This window comes from Physcomitrium patens, chromosome 10 (assembly GCF_059467195.1).
Source record: "Physcomitrium patens ecotype Gransden chromosome 10, ASM5946719v1, whole genome shotgun sequence".
NCBI lineage: Eukaryota > Viridiplantae > Streptophyta > Bryopsida > Funariales > Funariaceae > Physcomitrium > Physcomitrium patens.
Window position 1 is genome coordinate 2,349,205 of NC_143419.1, and position 17,704 is coordinate 2,366,908.

The 17,704-nt window shown below is 34.9% G+C and overlaps 3 protein-coding genes across 4 annotated transcripts; all 3 read left to right on the plus strand.

Annotated features, from left to right (window-relative positions):
* Window positions 1-973: 973 nt before the first annotated feature.
* LOC112287762 (uncharacterized) lies at window positions 974-6,318 on the plus strand. 2 transcript variants are annotated; one of them, XM_090253407.1, is made up of 13 exons: window positions 974-1,235; window positions 2,053-2,314; window positions 2,454-2,528; window positions 2,745-2,803; window positions 2,980-3,196; window positions 3,371-3,467; window positions 3,601-3,667; window positions 3,773-3,871; window positions 4,099-4,188; window positions 4,362-4,516; window positions 4,641-4,742; window positions 4,901-5,132; window positions 5,582-6,318. In XM_090253407.1, exons 2-13 carry the CDS (start codon window positions 2,065-2,067, stop codon window positions 5,642-5,644), a joined length of 1,506 nt encoding a protein of 501 aa, XP_090109533.1. In that variant the 5' UTR covers window positions 974-1,235; window positions 2,053-2,064; the 3' UTR covers window positions 5,645-6,318. The 2 variants fall into 2 exon arrangements, with proteins under 2 accessions (XP_090109533.1, XP_090109534.1); XM_090253408.1 differs by lacking the exon at window positions 974-1,235 and adding an exon at window positions 1,448-1,586.
* Window positions 6,319-7,003: 685 nt separating this feature from the next.
* Window positions 7,004-8,358, plus strand: LOC112287764 (dau c 1 isoallergen Dau c 1.0401). Its single transcript, XM_024531133.3, has 2 exons — window positions 7,004-7,235; window positions 7,677-8,358. Exons 1-2 carry the CDS (start codon window positions 7,058-7,060, stop codon window positions 7,958-7,960), a joined length of 462 nt encoding a protein of 153 aa, XP_024386901.1. The 5' UTR covers window positions 7,004-7,057; the 3' UTR covers window positions 7,961-8,358.
* A 438-nt stretch (window positions 8,359-8,796) lies between these two features.
* LOC112287763 (ras-related protein RABC1) lies at window positions 8,797-10,604 on the plus strand. Its single transcript, XM_024531132.3, has one exon. It carries the CDS (start codon window positions 9,643-9,645, stop codon window positions 10,282-10,284), a length of 642 nt encoding a protein of 213 aa, XP_024386900.1. The 5' UTR covers window positions 8,797-9,642; the 3' UTR covers window positions 10,285-10,604.
* The last annotated feature ends 7,100 nt before the right edge of the window (window positions 10,605-17,704 follow it).

The following is a 17,704-nucleotide window of genomic DNA, read 5'->3' on the forward strand; positions in this document are numbered from 1 at the left end:
TAAAGCCGAAAAGCCATTCTCCATGTTGGAAAAGGAAGTTGGTGATGTGCCCAATGCCTTTTTTAAGTGTTCTTTACACAAATCAGATACTGTGCTTTATGTTATTTCAAATCGCCCCAACTTACAAGCTTTTTCTCTAGAGTTTTGTGTTTTCATCCGGACATGTTTTCCACCATTTTGTGGTACGTGTAAGGTAAGTAAAAGCACCTCGTTCGAACATGGGGCCAAAAGCTAGAAAAAACGACGATCTTTTGGACATATACATAACATAGAAACACTTTTAAAAAATTAATATTTCCATGTTTGGCGGAAAAGAGATGCGCAGTAACCCCCCCCCCCCCCCCACAAAAGATGAAGAAGAATAAATGTTTATTAGAATTAACGGGTTTTGACCGAGGAGGGGAGAAAGTAGAAAGCGAAGTCACGCTCACATCCGGGATCAATAAACTCACTGTTCAGACAGCGTGAAGGGCGGGAATGACAGCACAGCATTGCGGTATCCAATCAGACGAAGAGTTGGGAAGGGGGTTCCTGCAGCTGCAAGGAGGGAAACCCTAAAATTAAGCCTTCCGCCCTTCTAGAAGCTTCCTGATGCTCAGTTATCCTGAACCCCGTCGGGAATTGAATTCATCTCCGTTTACTAAATTCCCCCTTGTTCCCGTGCCGTTGGAATAGACGTGCCCCACAAGACGGCATCCCGACACCACGGTTGCGGTCATGGACTCTTCTTCTTTCTCGCTCACTCCCCCCCCTCGCCCCACCCCTGTGCCCGTGTTCCCGCCGGCACTCCGAGGAATCGGTCCTGGTCGGTGGAGTCGCACAGCTCAATGGGGCTTAATCGGGGGGGATTGCATCGCGATACGAGCTCCTTCGCCTTTGCGCAATTTTTTCTATTCTCGTGGGGATAGGATCGTGGCTGGACCGAGGACCCAGGACCCAGTTACTGTTGAGAGACGTCTGACTGACTGACTGAATGAGCTCGACAAACCGCTCTCTCCCCTTTCAAAACCGCGTCTCAAGCATGGGAATTCCTTCTTGGCCCGCCTCCCTGTGCCTCCTGCATCCGATTCGAAGCTGGAGCCGTGTTGTGTTCTTCTCTGCTGAGTCTCGTGAGCGGAACCGACTTATTTCGAGAGCTTGCAGAGATTTTGTTCCTGGATTTTTGATCCCGGGTGTTTGTGCGAGGTGGTTTGCTGGCTGCAGTTGGCTGGAATTTTGTCTTCCGGTTTTGATAGGTGAGGGGGAGTGTTCTGGCCTGGAGATGGTCAATTAGTGGGTGCTTTTTGGAGTGCGTGTGGTGATGTGCCGTGCATTGTGCACTGGCTGAGTTTTGGACTCAATTCGGTAGACGAGTTTCAGTGATTTTCGTGTTTTGTGAGTGGTTTTGTTTGTGACTGGCACTTGATTCGGGAGTGCGAGTTTTTGGGCTCTGCTACGTGGACCGATTGTTTTATGGAAAGATCCTCTTTGTGATGCATTGAATTTTTTTAGAAGTTCAGTTTCAGTTGTAATTTTGGGATTCTGGAGTCTATCTTGGTGTTTCACAGATTGATGTTAAGCAGTGCTTCACCTGGAAGTCTCGCAAGGTTGAAGCAGTACTTCTTTTGTTGCAGCTTTAAATTCTTGCTAAATGTTTTGGTCTTGAAGAGACAAGGCAATTGCAATTTTCTTACTTTGAACATGTCTTGTAATTTTGTCTTCAAAGGTAGACATGGTTTACATCAACAACATTCGAGCGGATTATAAGTTTATGGTAGTTTTAGCTGAAGTTTAGCCTGTATCTACTCGACTAGAACGCAGGATTTGAATAGCGGTGATTTTTTTTATTTTATTTTTTATGTTGCTGAAAACCGATGATTGGTTTTCTGAGGTTGCCTGTGGGCCTGTAAGACCACGCTACCGATTGGTTAAGCTTATGAGTGAAGAAACTGCCCGATAATTTTTAAAAATGGGAATAACCGTTAAGAGTACGTTGGATGATTTCTTTTTGTCACTACTCTACTAAGATTATTCCAATGCAGCATGATTGATGGGTGTAATGTGTGGGGTCAGGTTTGGAGGATCATGGGATGCATCTTTTCTTCCGATGCTGATGACGGAGGTCCCTTAGAAGCTCCCGTTCAGTCCAGTGAAGTATTTGCTTTTGTGCCCGGCTTGAGGGAACCTAAGCAGAGTGAGATCGCAGTGAACCTGAAGGGAAAAGTGTCTCCGGCGTTGGCTACGAAACTGATATCACTTCGGTCACAAATAATATCCCTCTCCGGCAGAAATGGGTCTCTGGCAAAAACAAAGCTGCGAGCCAAATCGATTGATGGTGAGCATGCTATGCTGCAGTTTTCTTTACTCTTTGAACCATGCTCAATGAATTCTACTTCGATTGGACAATATGTTTGTTAAAATCTGTTGGGTGTAATTTGCAATGAATTGACAGAGGTGGTTAATATGAGTTGCAGATGACACCAGTCACCTAAATTTGGAGAAGGCTTTGAATGAATATTTACCTGTATTGTTGGGTCTCGTCGTAGGAGGTGACACATCCACAATTCCTTCAAAAAAATCCCTTGTTACATTGCAATGTTAGCTTGGATACTAGACTACTCTCCTTGTTATGTTCTTCATGCATTGGGTGTCCATCTAGGTAGATAAGGTTTATTTTGCTTCTTGATCTTTACAGCATTGTTAGAAACTAAATAGAAGTTGTGTTATTTATCTTATCTTATCTTATCTTATCTTATTTTGTCTAGGTGAGAAATTGAGTTCGGCTGTTAAATTTCCCTGGACCAACGTGGTTGACGCGAAAAAGGTCTGTATCAACTTTCTTTCCCCGTTTATTTCTTTTTATTTAAAAAAAAAAAAAAAAAAAAAAAACTTCTCGATTTTTTCCTTTCTACCTTTTCCTCATGAACACCGAAAAACTCAGCATAAATTATGTATATTCCGCTTTTCCACTAAGTATTGTCATTATTTTCCCTCATGTAGGATACTGCAATTGCAAGTGGGTATTATGAGTTGCTGTCCGTGCTACATCTTTTAGGGATGCTGGCTCTACAAGAAGCCAATGCATACTTAACATCAAAACCGCCAGCAGATGGGTACTATTTCAAAGTTGATGAAGGCATGTGCTTTGCTTTGCATCCAGTCTTTGCTTTTGGGCGGTACTTATCTGCGAGTCTTTCTTCGCACAATGTATCCGATGGTAACTCCTACTAGCTTTTCCACTTTCCACATTGCCATTGCAGTAGATTAAAATGCCTCGTTGAAGTCGACCTAGTCGATAGGATCTATTGGATTAAATTGTGGTAGAGGTAAAGCTATCTTATATCTCGCGCAGAATGTTTTGTTATTTTAATCGAGCAAGTGGTTGCAACAGAGAGCAAAAGAAGAGCCATCGATTTATTGTTGAAGGCTGCATCATACTTCGAGTGTGCCATAAGAGCTGTGCTGCCCAATACTCCAGATGAGATTAAGTACGATATCATGGACTTTTTTGACGTTCAAGATTCTCAATTTCTACATTCAATGGGTTGAAAAGTCCTTGACAAAGCATATGCTGGAAAAATACTGAGATGCTCGTGGCATTTTTTGTGGGCGAATCTGCAGGGCGAAGTTGCCAGCCGACGTAACCGAGGCAATGTTTAGGTCTTTGGAGCTGCAAGCTTTAGGCCAGGTACTATCTGTTTCATCGTTGTATTAACTTTCCTTGCCGTAACTGCGAGAAAGCTGTTCACTATGAGTATTGAACGGGACCAGTCTTTCCAACTTTGTTGCGCAGGCCGTGGAGCTGCAATTGGGATTTGCGGTTGCCAGTGTGAAAGCATCTCTCGCAGTGAAACGAAGACTAGCCTGTGAGCAAGTCGAAATATGGGATAAGGTAGGTGTTCTAATTGATTATTCTATGTCCTGATACATTTAGACAGGCGTTGTTCTACAGAGCACTTAGGTGTTTGAAAGGACTCCCACACGATCCATAGCATCTGCAAAACTCCACCTTGCTGGGTATTTCTTATTGGATGAAGAGATACTGAATGCATTACTTTCGTGTTAGAGAAAATATATTGTATGCAGAGGCACTTATTAATCATCTGAAATGCATGACAGGTAGTCCAAAAGCTAGGCTCAGTGCCCTTGGCGAAAGCACTGAGGGACAAGCATGAACTCTTCGTGAAATGGAAACTTAATGAAGCTAAGGTATTGCGTCCAATAATTGATGTAGGATGATTGTGATTTTCGTACTAATTGATGAAGATCTTAAGAATTTCTGCACCCATAATGGTCTTTCAAAAACGCGAATCAGCTTAACACGCTCTTGGACTTTTGAGTTATGCTTCCAGGCATTCGTAACAATTTTGTTCTGTTCACAGGCGGCAGCCTATTATTACCACAGCCAAGTTCTCGAGGAGGGGTGTGAAGACAACGTACACGCACAGTCTTTATCGTGCATGAAAGCCTCACATGCTTTTTTGAAAGGAAGTCAAAAAGCTCGAAATGAGTTTGGCAACACGGAACCTCTTACAAAGTATAGTCTTCAACTACATACATTTTCGTAATTTATGAGGTCTGTCTTCAGATGAACTGTCTAAACTTATACGAGTAATCCATCCGTCTATGAGGATCATGCTAAAGTACCTGATGACATGCAGACTTCCCATAGTGTGGGGTTCGATGAAGTACCTCTCAAACAGAATACCCAGGGAGACGTCGAGCAAAGGACGCATTTTCAGAGATAATTACCTGAATGAAAAGTAAGTGACATACTATCAGTGCGATTATTTTTCTAATTGTTTTGTTACTGGCATTTTAGGACGATGCATGTTAGCCATACATTGCTCTACTGTAAGGGAGGGTATTTGCGAAACGACCAAGCATTGATGGCTTCGTAAGGACGAATGTCGGACTGCAGAATGCCACGGAGTCCACCAAAGTTGCCCGAGTTTCCGATTGCATTGGTAGTAGACCCATTTTCCTTGCCTTCACTCGATCCAGCTTGGATGAAGGAGCGCGGATACGAAGCAAGGACTTCCCTTACTCCAGCTGTACCAGTATATTATACGCTAAAAGATCAAATCCAGCCACCAGTTCCGGATTTGAGCGTGGTGGGACCTATGCCACCGCCAGCAACAGTTACCGATTTGGTACAAGCCAGATAACAACCCCGTAAAAATTGTGAAAATGTTGCCAATGTATTTGATCATTCTTAGGATTCCAGTTCTCACACATTAATGGTCCACAGCTTGTAATTAGAAAGGCTCGAATTAGTTGCATATCTTATGCATCGGGTTATTAATCTTATTCAAATGAACAGAAAACTAACAAATTTACAAAGATTAGTTCACAGCAGGTAACTCTGCAGCACGATTGTAAAGTTGATTTCATAATCCCAGCAGTGCCCCTTGCAGTTAGCGTATATAAATCTGTGTCGAGTGTTCAAGTAGGCAGAGCAAAGTCGAACCTTGTCGAGGTTTTTCTCCGTCTTGAAGGTTATCAGATCGATATGCAGAAGATGTACAATTCACGTTCAGTTACAAATCATTAGATGAGGTGTTGGATGGATTTCTGACTCGTCGTTACTTCACGTGTCCAGCATGCATTGGTGTCTTTGACATCCGTCTATGATGTATGGTGGGATGACGTGAAACGTGAATAATTTCGAATATTCAAGCATTTGAATTTTACGGGAGGCTTCAAGGGGAGTCTATGATCGGGAACGAGTCTGAATATTCATGTTGTGAGCTTCTCGAAATACCTCCGTGGAAGAACTCTTGTGTAGTTCGCACAATCGGGGGGAAATTGGAGTTCCAGAAGGAATGCGACTACCAGCTCCAGAACGAAACAAGGTCACATTATTCCAAGTGTTCATTGATGACAAGTGTTGGATCAAGGTTTGTGAGGCTGCTTCTCTAAACATAAGGTGACTGGATTTGCTGACTTTGTGAAGTACAAATACATCATTGTGCTGTAATCTACATTCTTTGCAATTGAACAAAGTTTGATTTGCGTGATTTTTGGTAGCTGTATAGCTGGCTCCTTTAGAAACACCTCTTTCAACTTCTTTTAAGTTTAGTTAATTGAAAATAGTATATTATTAAACGATTGGATCCGGGTGTTGGTTAGCTAGCTGTTGGAAGCTGTAAACGAGTATTGAAGTATTTACAGTATTTACAGTATATTTGAATGCTGACATATTGATACCCTCAAATTCAAATTATAACGTATGGGATTTTACGAGTAATTTAGAGCTTTCTTATTCTGTGACTCAAAAAGTATATGTTCCCAACCAAGAAGTACACCAACTTTTTATAAAATGATTTCCATTTGTCACATCCTTGTTCAAATCTACCAGGTTTGCCTTGCTTTTCAAAGACAATCCAGCTACGTCTATGCCCCAATATTTCCCCCATCCACATAAAATCTCCTTGGAATATTCCGATTGAAAGCATAAAACTGTTGAATGTACCAGTCTCTGTGCTATGTAATATATTCGTATTGAACTTAAAAGCTACCAATTACAACATTGTACCTAGACCATATTGTCCATGTTTTGTATCATGCAATAGAAAACGCATACCGACAGAAGCCAACTTAAACGTCTTTAAGTGCAGAGTCTCTGATGCAGCTCTTCTCAGAATTAGAGCTTTGGTGTCACAAAAACCTTGCAGTTGGTGGTTTGCACAAACATTTTGACCAGCACTTGCTCACGGCGTTAACTTCAAGACATATCCCCAGAATAGAAAACTAATTCCCCTCAGTAAAGCAAAACCTTTTGAAATTGTAAAGCTGCCGAAATTCCGAATCCAGAGATTTAGGATCAGGGCTTCTCCTCGTCGTTGAATTGCACAATTGTAGCGTTTGACAAGTCGAGTGCTGGGATCCAGAAATTGGCCGATTGGGGTTGTGATGACGGATGAACTGGTTGTGTCTGAGTCACGACAAGTTGGCAACATGTGCAGGGGAGATGTAGTAGAAAAGGGATCAGGGGTGAGCTCATTCACCTGAGATCGGCAGCGAGATTAGGTTTCTTGCGTGTTGCAGTTTCACGAGCTCGCAATAGTGGGAGACAATGGCACTGGAGAAAGCCGATGTGAAGGTGAAGCTGGGAGCTCCTGTCGAAAAAATATGGAGCGCGGCGAAGAAGATTGGGGTACTGATGCCGAAGATCCTTCCCGATGTGTTCAGCAGCTGTGATGTGGTCGGTGACGGTGGGCCTGGCACGATCCGAGTGTATCATTGTGGCCCTGGTAAGTTTTGCTCTCGCGATCAAGTCTTTGGTTCCCTCACATTTCCCGCACCGCAAGTTTTGCTTACACCTGCTTGTGCAAGATCCTGTGTTTTGTTTGGCGCTAGGCAAGCAATTTTCAGCTTATTTGTGGTCTATGGCACTTTTCAATGCTTCAATAGTAATGGAAAACGGTGGTCGCATTTGGATTCAGGGCTTCTAGGTTAAGGTTTTAAAGGAACTGTATGATTTTGGGTCCCGCTCGTTTGCGCAAGTCTTGAATTAGCTTTCGAGATTTGAACGCTGCAGCAATGTGTGAGTCTGGCGGACGAGTTTAGAATGCGATCAATCATCGCTCTACGTAGTTCAGCGACGCCATTTGGGTATCGCAAGATTTTACTTTATTTTATTTTATTTTATTTTCCCTGAGCGAACGTTACAAATGCCTGTCCATTTCTTACAGCAATACAGGAAGGGTTGAAAATTCGGGAACGTATCGATGAGGTTGACGAGGCCTCGCACTCGATCTGCTACACTGTATTAGAAGGCGATCCCCGGTACAAATCCATGAGGGCAACCATAAGGTACGTCTCGAGCGACGACGGCGCCACCTCCACAGCGGTTTTCAACGCCGAGTACGAAATCGACGATTCCGAAGAGGGCTTCTCAGATGAGATCACCGAGATGATATCATTGATGCAGATTAGCTTGAGTGAGTATGTTCTCAACAATTCCGATGTCAAATAACTCGAAGAAGTCTTCCTTTTGAGTTGGGTTCTTAAGAAGGGTCTTCTGCAAATTTAAGCGTCGACAGCGGTAGTGTAGCAGCTTAGTTTTGTAGAGATTGTGAGTACGATAATCCCCGTATCATGCAATGCCCTGTATTCGGTGGCACGTATGATGCTGGGGTTTTCGTTGTAGATAGAAAGTGTGAATTGGTGGGCATCACCATAGCATCTCCACTCTGGTGCTTCAAATTGTGTCTACAATATAGTCCTTGAAATAGCGCCTCAATCTCACGCACTGCCACGCCAAAAAAACTATACGATTTTTGGTGTGAAGTTATTGTGACATAGTAATGTTACTGTTGGTGTTCATGGGTACCCTTGTTTATTACATTTTAAATTCTACACAATTGACTAGTACTACAATGCTCACAATCCTCACCAGCTTGGGCAGATCATGAACATGGACGTTTGCTTGTTTTCGCTTATTAGGGTTTCGCTACGCTGGATGCAAGACTAGATGTTGTGTAATGGAAATTGATCTCTGATTATCACTGAAGTGCTCTGGTAATTCACGTGGTTACCATTGTCATTGTCGCATTAGTGGTGGTCCGGAGTGAGACGAAATCTTCAAAGGCCTATCCTATGCGCAGAGAATTAGTCTCACGCACTTGAGTTTTAGACGCAAAGCATAGTGAGCATCTCTTCACTAGATTAAGATAGAAATTCGTGACTGAACCTCGCTATTGAACAAACCAGCATGTTCCCTCGGATACTGCAACCCTGGGTTGAGGACTAGAGAAGAGGATGAGACGTCGAAACGTAAGGTTGATTCTGCTGACACGATCACTTTCGGATCGTGCAGGCCCCCTTCCATGCTCTGGCGATGATAAGCAAAAGAAACCAACAGTCATCCAGCAACCGCCCCGATGCTAACGAGTAACGATGATCGAAGGTTGAGCATGATCAGTCAACTTTGTGCAGTAAAAATCGCAACAATCGACGTGCATGATGTGAAGCAGTTCTGGAGAAATCTTGGCCAATTACAGAGGTGACGACGTAGTAAATGGCGGCAAATAGAATGAGAGTGAACCCAGATTCCACCTACGTTGACCAGTTCAACAGAACACCTACTCTTTTGCATTGAAAACATCAATGCTCGTGAAAGATGGCGTTTGTATGCGACAGTTCCTTGACGGCAAAGCTCACAGTTCACAGGAACATTAACCGTGCATGTCCCTGGTCTTGAGGATTTCGAGATTGCCTCATGCTCCCCGCCTTTGTTGATCCTGCATTCGTGTATGCCGTTGTGTTGATACTTGCTGATCCTGTTGCTTGGCGTCGATTCTATCATGTGCTGGTGCACAGAAATCTGCTTCTAGGACGGTGAACTAGATTTCTGTAGTTGATAGAGTACTTTTTCTTTTGATGTTCGTGGAAGTCGGTGCAGAGATTAAATAACTTATCGAACAGTGTAAACCATTGCATGGCCGGCGACGTTGTACCCTACTTTCGGTGATCCGGTTAAAAAATCTGCTGGCAGGCGGGGCCTGTCAAAGTCTGTCGACGTTTTGCGTGCAGGACTTGTTTAGGGTATATTTTGGAGAGGTTTTGGGGATGTTATTGGGGGAAGAGAGGGTCGCAGAGCTTCTGAAGGTGAGGTGGGGTTGCTGAGAAGAATTGATAGGATTGTTGTGGACGTCCATGGCCGGCCTCGGTGATGTCGACTTTGATAACCTGTTTAAGATCCTCCTGATTGGCAATTCTGGCGTGGGGAAGAGTAGTTTGCTCCTTCGATTCACAGCTGGCAAATTCGATGATCTCTCGCCGACAATTGGAGTGGATTTCAAGGTGAAGATGCTCAACCTCCAAGGGAAGCGTCTGAAGCTCACCATCTGGGACACGGCGGGCCAGGAGAGGTTCCGAACATTAACAAGTTCCTACTACAGAGGCGCTCAGGGTATAATCCTCGTCTACGACGTCACAAGACGGGCGACCTTCACGGATTTGTCGGACGTATGGTTGAAAGAAGTAGATCGCTACTCCACGAACAAAGATTGCATTATGATGTTGGTAGGCAGCAAAGTGGATCTGGAGGAGAGCGGGCGCGTGGTGACGAAGAAAGAAGGGATCGCGTTTGCGAGGCAGCATGGGTGCTTGTTTCTGGAGGCAAGTGCGAAGACGAGCATCAATGTCCAACGCTGCTTCGATGAACTCGTGCATAAGATTATAGACACTCCCAGTTTGACAGCCGACACCGGCAAATTGAAGCCGACCAATCTCTTGAGACCCGACAAGGCTTCGGATCAAGGCACTTCCACACCGGGCGGCATTTGCAGCTGTTGACAGAACTGGGGAGAGGTGGTTCCCGAGGGTGTGCTTCGACTGCCCTCTCCCCCAAATTAAATTTGCAGTTGTTCTTTGATTCTTGCGTAGCTCAAATGTTCATACTTTAGGTCACAACTTAGAGATAGTTCCTTAATCAACTAACTGCAGCATTAGCTTGATCCTTAACACCTCGTAGATTCATTCAACATCGAAAGCACTCTATCGAGATCTGTTGTTGAATCATGGCTTAGGGTTGTGGCCTCTCAAACTGAAAACAGAATGTAAAAAGAGGCAACAACGGCATCCTATTTTCGGAACTTAATTAATTCGATTGTACATATCTCGATTACCTTGCACTGAGCTTGCGTCTCCTCCATGTCACTCACTGTGGTTCACTGCAAATAGTAGGCCAAGTAATCTCTCTCTCTCCCACAATTGCTCAATCCCCTTGCATTGTTTCATGAACCAACAGGATCTCTTTGCAGTGTGAACGGGATTATGGAACCTTTCGATAGCAACGTGGCGGTCGTGGATCTGTTTGGTGGATTGTGTGTTAAAAGAAGCAAAGAAAGACACTTCAATTTAATTGAATAAATTGTTGTCAAAAAACTATTGGGTTGATGAGTGTACTTTGATGTTAATAGGTATGCAGAAATATATGTACATATATGAATGAATGAGATTTGTAGAATTATTGTTTACTTAACATGATTTGCACAAATGCAAAGTAAGTCCTTGAATTCTATTTTCAAAAGTTCAAAAATCTTAAGGTTACAAATTTTTTTATTAAAGGAATAAAAATTAGGGTAATATTTTTGAACTATATTTTAAAAATTTAAATAATGTTTAAAATGCAAGGGGATTGGCTGAAATTTTTAAAAGTAGATTTAAATTTTTAAAACCATTTTTTGAACTATATTTTTTAAAAAAATTAGCCAAACATATATAAGAGTTGCAAATATTTTTTTTTATAATTTTTGTTACTTAATTTCCTTATTAATATATATAATATATGATTTAAAATTAATAAATATATACGTATTATTAAAAACAACATTTTACTTATATACCAGTTGCACCATATATTTATGTTATTTTTTTCTAATATATTATCTTGCATATTGAAAACAATGGTGTTTGTTTGTTTAAGTGCAACCACTCCAAGGACATTACATCTCTTCATGCTTCCATCCATCTATAATTTCATCTAAAATTGATAGCTAATTTGTGCCTCATTTAAGTGTCTTAATAAATAAGAGAGGTAGGGAAAGGCTCAACATCCACGGTTGATACCAAGAGCCACACCTGATTGCTTTTAATTATATTGTAGGTTGTCCTTTTTTCAAGGAACATAAAATATTTTTGTTTTAATTTTCTTTTAATGTTGTAGTATAATTTTAAAGAACAAATTTCTATAAAAATTGATTCTTACCTTCTCTATAAGAATTTAGAATTCCATAGTTTTAACATGTTATTCTTAAAATAAAGCAAGGAGCTCAATTGCTAATTAAAAACTGTTGTTATAAGTCATCACAATTTATTTATTTATTTATGATTTAATTTGAATTAAGCCACTCTCAAATCAAACCAAATCTGTAACATATTGTCTGAACCAAAATCATACTAAACCACGAATTTTCAAATTCAATGATTCAAATTTAATTTTTATTATATAAATTGATAAATGCACTTTTAATTCCAACCCATGTTATGATTCATGTCAGTATTTGTCTTCTCATGTCAAACTAATGTGGAAAAAATGATAACATAGCTATTTACAATAGAAGAACATATGATACTCAAATGTCATCTTTAAATGATATTTAAATGTGTAGACTCATTATTATAAATGAATTTATTCAACAATTAATAGTCAACAAAGATACAAGTTCTTGATGAAGTTAATGGTTTGATTTATGTTGTTGTAAAGCCATTATTGTTGAAGATATCAATCAAATTATTGTACAAACTAAATGATTGTATTGGCTTTACTAAAATTGCATCTAAACATGCACTAATTCTAACACCAAATAGATGTCCTTATCACAATAGGATACTAAATAAGATGTTTATTAATAAGATTATGCTTAATAAAATACAAGAATAATCCTAATTTTTAAAATTAAACTTTTTATTTAATATTAAACTTCTTAATATGCTTAATATTATTGTTTAATTACAATAGATATAATCCATCTTGACATTGTTTGTTTGAGTCTACTATTTCATTTATTATTATTTTAATAAGTGCTACAAATACTAATACTTAAATTTTTATTACAAAAGCCATTATATTATATTAGAAAAAATTAAAAATAAATTTAATATATGTTAATATAAATTAGATAGCTAAAAAATATTATATATATATATATATATTTATATATATATATATATATATATATATATATTATTAATGCTACTATAATTTTTGCTATTACCACGGTAATTTTTTGTCCACTATATGCTACCACTATTTTTGCAATTATGATCAATTATTTTATAACTTTTTTATAAAATATCTTATTATTATTTCTAATATTTTTTTTAAATTATATAGATAGTAAAATTTATTTTAATAAAAATAATTATTAAAAATAAATTATAGACGTAGTAGCAAAAACTTTGGTGGCATTAGCAATATCAATTATATATATATATATATATAAATTTAAAATAATATATTATTATTATTATTTTAAAATAAATTTAAAATTTAAAATTCATATTATCAATAATATGATATCTTTCTTTTAATAATTTGAATATAGAACTTCTAATAAATTACTATAATAAATTAAAGAAAGTTTTAAAAATTTATAAATTATAATAGTATTTAATAAATTAATATAGAAATAAGTTTAGGCTTTTGATGCAAAGAAAATAGTCTAGATCAATTAGAATAAATTTAAAAAGTTGCTTAAAAAAATAAGAAAATTTTATCTAAAATAATTATTGTTATAAAAATAATTGAATTTTATAATTACTCAAATAAAAATAATTGAGATAAAAATAAGTAAAAGTAGGTAAATTAGATAATATCTAATGGACGAGCTTTTTAGAAGCTTCATAGATGCAAAATTGATCATATATGTATTTGCAAGTGATTTAGAGATTGAAAACTTGGCCAACAAAGTTGGCCATATGTTACATGTGTTGATATGTACTTCTTAGATTTTGGCACAGTATTTGTTAAGATTTTTTTTTTATTTTTTTTTTACTAGATGTGTAAGTTAAAAGGATTACAAAGCTATCTTGATACTAGAATATTGTTATAGATTAAAAAAATTGGTTAAATAAAAATTAAAAGTTGTGTTATTTATATTTAAATTTTTAGTTCAAATTATGTAATTAGGCTTAAACAATGTAATGTACTATTAAGAATTATCTTGATAAAAGTATTTGGTTATTTTTCAGAGAAGGATTTTAGTATTATTTTAGTTTGGTGTTTCAATTAGTTTAGATAGTAATTAGTAGAAAAGTAGACATTAGGAACCAAGCTAAAGATGTGAAGATGAAGAGAAGACAAGGCCATAGTTACAAACAAGTAAATACTAGTTTGTATTGATGCACAAATGTTTACAAATGAAGTAGAAGATTTTTTCATGGTGAATGTTAAGGAATCACAAGAAAATAATAGAGAAAAAAGATCTTTGGGCCAAATTCAAAAAATATCAATTTAAATACTGAGCAAAGAACATAGATATAATTTAAATAGATATGTTAGCATAATTATGTATTGAGCAAAGAACATATCTATTTAAAATGTCAATTTAAATACTGAGCAAAGAACAATCTATTAAAATTTGCTTGTTTATGATCAACTGTAAGTGTAAGCTTAAAACCATTTTTTAGTATTTTAAAAAAAAACCATGGAAACTTGAATGGATGTGTAGGAAAGGCCCTAAATTTGTATTTTTATTTGACCAAGAAGCCAATATGCTTGTGAAAGTTATTTTGGCATATTTGATAAAAAAATATACCATATAAATAAAAATAGATTGCCATGAGAAGTATTAGTGACATCTTAGTTAAAAGCATATTGAATTTCTATATTGAATCGAAAATTTGCTTGAATATGTACATGGTATATTTTTTGGTTGAAAAATACATCATTTTTTAATTATTTTTATTTAAAAAATTGTGTGGAAGTGAAGGATTCACTTTAATCTCTTAGGAAAAAAAGGTGAAGCTTAAGAAACCATTAAGAATTTTTTTATGTAGTTTGGAGCCTTTATTTTGATCTTAAGCATTTAAATGGAATTGTTTTGATGAAAATAAAGAATTTTCAACTTAGATTGTTTGTTGTCTTAGTACTTTTTGTTTAAAAATTGACAACTTGTGATATGAGTTGACTATGTGGCTTACATATAAGAATCTTATCTTATAAGTTATACATGTGTCTTGCAAGTTGAACATATGTTGAAGGTCTCATAGAACATCACCATATAGTTCCTATTTAGATAGTATATATGAAGGCAAGAAAGAGGTCTTTTTTATTATTAGTCTTGTTTTAAGAGTTTATTTATTTTATTTTATTTTATTTTATTTTTGATAATAGTCATTTTTACTTTAATATTATACTATTTTAAAAAATAGATATTCATTTCTAGTAATACAAGAATGTATTGATTTTTTGATTGCTTATGATTCATATCTTTAATAATTTGACAAGACTAATATTTTACTAATTTATTTTTTAAAAAAAATAGATAAATTATTTTATTTTTTTATTTTAATTTAAAGGTTGCATACTATCTACCTTTAAATTCACATTTTTTTTTTCTAACATTGTACTTTCTTTGAAGACAATTCACTATCTTTGTTGTAAAAATTTTAATTTAATACTAAAAGTTACAAATTATTTTCTTTTAATTTTACTTATAGATTTGTTAAATTTATTTGGTATAAAATTAGAATAAATAATTATTAATGCTACATTTAGCAAAAGTGAAATTAGAATTGTAACTATTGCAAATCTTTATAAGCTTATAAACACTTATAATCCTTTATAAAGCTTAAAAGCTTTATAAGGTTGCAATTTCATATATTAATAACATTGACCATAGATGTACTATTCATGCGCTTATAGAAGAAGTCAATAAAAGATTAAAGTTTAATCTTTATACTAAGAAATTGTGCAATTTAGAAAAACAAGTAAATCAAGTTCATAACTGAATTCAAGAATTTTTGCTATTATAAATATAAGGGATTTAAGGATTAATATGTTGGTAAAGTTTGATGGACCAAATCAAAATTTTGAAGATTTTTACATCAAGTCAAGTTCTATCTAAGCTTATATCTTTCATAATACTATGATGGATTTACTCAAGTTGGATGCCTTGGTACACTCTTAACTAAAAGTGCTTTCTTTTGGTTTATATCTTAGAAAAAAAAAAGATTCACGACTTACATATGATCTAGATATATTTAAAAAAGAATATATGGCTACATTTTAAGAAATAATTATAAAAGATGGAAAAGACAAAAATCTTATTTTTACAATAAAGATCACAATCAATTATTATCTATTTTGCTAAAATCTAAAATCTTGCTTGTGATGTGAATTGAAATGATAGAGCCTTTATCAATTAATTTTAATATGGATTTAAAGATAATATCAAAGAATTATTATTGGAAATATCAAAAATAGATTTATTCAAATAATTTATTATTTAAGCTATTACATGTAGTAATTGACTTTTTAAAAGATGCCACAAGCAAAGATTTGGTTATAGAAAAATTATTAAGTTATAACAAAAATTTCTAAGTCTATAAAAATTTACTCATTAAGGCATAAATCTATGCAAATTGATACAATATGTTTTAAATCACTTACTGAGAAAAAAAAGATTCAAAAAAGTCAATAAAAATTATGATTATATTTTGGAGGATCTAAACTTACTATTCAATATTATTCAAAGGATTAACACAATTACAAAATGATATACATAGTTGTTAAAAAAAGATAATATATCAAAAAATAAATTTGTGTAATTATAATATAGATTATGTAGTTGAAATTTTGTGTAATACCTAATAAAGGTCATATTATCTTTTTAGATCTATCATCTTATTTTATAATAGATATTTTTTTACTATCAACAAATTACAAAGCCTCTATTTTATTAAATTGAAGAACCTCAACTTGTTTTTAGAAAAAAAAAAAAAAAAAAAAAATTATTAAAAAAACATAAAATACTTTTATTTTAAGAAACTAAGTCTATGCATGAAAAGTCATAAATGATCATTTGATGAATTTTGGAGATAATACATGTGAAACTATTCCTTTAAATTATGCAATTATTGATCATAATAGTTTAGAAATAATTAATATTATTAAATCTTCTTTTAATCTAATTATTTTAGATTTATTGTGATTAGAGAAGTATAATATATAAATAGCTTTAATTTCTTGTAATTATAATTTTTTCTATAGTATAATCTAGATTTTTATTATTTAAATAAAAATTCATAAATCTAAACTAATCAAATTTTTATTAAAAAGTGTAGGAACTTTTATGCATGTTACAAAATAAATGCTATTTTTTTCTATTTATACTAAATTTATTTGTAATGGTGGAAAGACTTCAAATAATATTGTAAGCTATTATAAGAATTATAAAGATATTTTTGAGAAGAAAAAAAATTTTGCTATTTTTCTAAAGAATCTTTTTTATGATTATTCAATTTATCTTTAAGAAAGAATTCAACTATCATTTGGACCAGTTTATAGCTTATTACAAAATAAATTAGTTGTAATCAAAGATTATATTGATAAAAATTTAGCAAAGAACTTTATATATTATTCAAAATCTCTAGCAATAGTTCTTATCTTATTTGTAAAGAAAAAAGATGGATCACTATAGATGCACGTAGACTATCAAAGACTTAATAAGATTACTATCAAGAACATGAATCTTCTACCTTTAATATTAAAATTTCTTTATCAATTAAATCAAACAAAAATCTATATAAAAATAGATCTATAAAGAGCAAACAACCTAATATACTTTTAAAAAAATAAAAATAGAAGGCAACATTTTGAACTAAATATGGATATTTTAAATATAATATCATGCCTTTTGGACTTACAAATGCACCAATTTTTTTTCAACATCTAATAAATGATGTTTATTGAAATTTTTTAGATAATTTTATTTTTAATTATCTAAATAATTTTTTAATCTATTCTAAGAACATAAAAATACATATACTTCATATTTATTATGTATTACAAAAACTTGGAGATATAAGACTATATACTAAAATAAAAAAGTATGTATTTCACACAAATTAAGTTGATTTTTTGAGATATATTATTTCAAATAATGGCCTTATGATGGATTCTAAGAAAGTTCAAACTATCATAGATTGGAAGATTTCAATAATAATAACAGATGTCTAATATTTTTTGAAATTTATTAATTATTATTAA

Bases quoted from the DNA above. Each gene is read 5' to 3' on its own strand.
- LOC112287762 (XM_090253407.1), top strand. From the start codon at position 2,065: ATGGGATGCATCTTTTCTTCCGATGCTGATGACGGAGGTCCCTTAGAA. The intron at 2,315-2,453 runs GTGAGCATGCTA...TATGAGTTGCAG, and splicing joins GCGAGCCAAATCGATTGATG to ATGACACCAGTCACCTAAAT. The intron at 3,668-3,772 runs GTACTATCTGTT...TTTGTTGCGCAG, and splicing joins AGCTGCAAGCTTTAGGCCAG to GCCGTGGAGCTGCAATTGGG.
- LOC112287764 (XM_024531133.3), top strand. From the start codon at position 7,058: ATGGCACTGGAGAAAGCCGATGTGAAGGTGAAGCTGGGAGCTCCTGTC. The intron at 7,236-7,676 runs GTAAGTTTTGCT...CATTTCTTACAG, and splicing joins AGTGTATCATTGTGGCCCTG to CAATACAGGAAGGGTTGAAA.
- LOC112287763 (XM_024531132.3), top strand. From the start codon at position 9,643: ATGGCCGGCCTCGGTGATGTCGACTTTGATAACCTGTTTAAGATCCTC.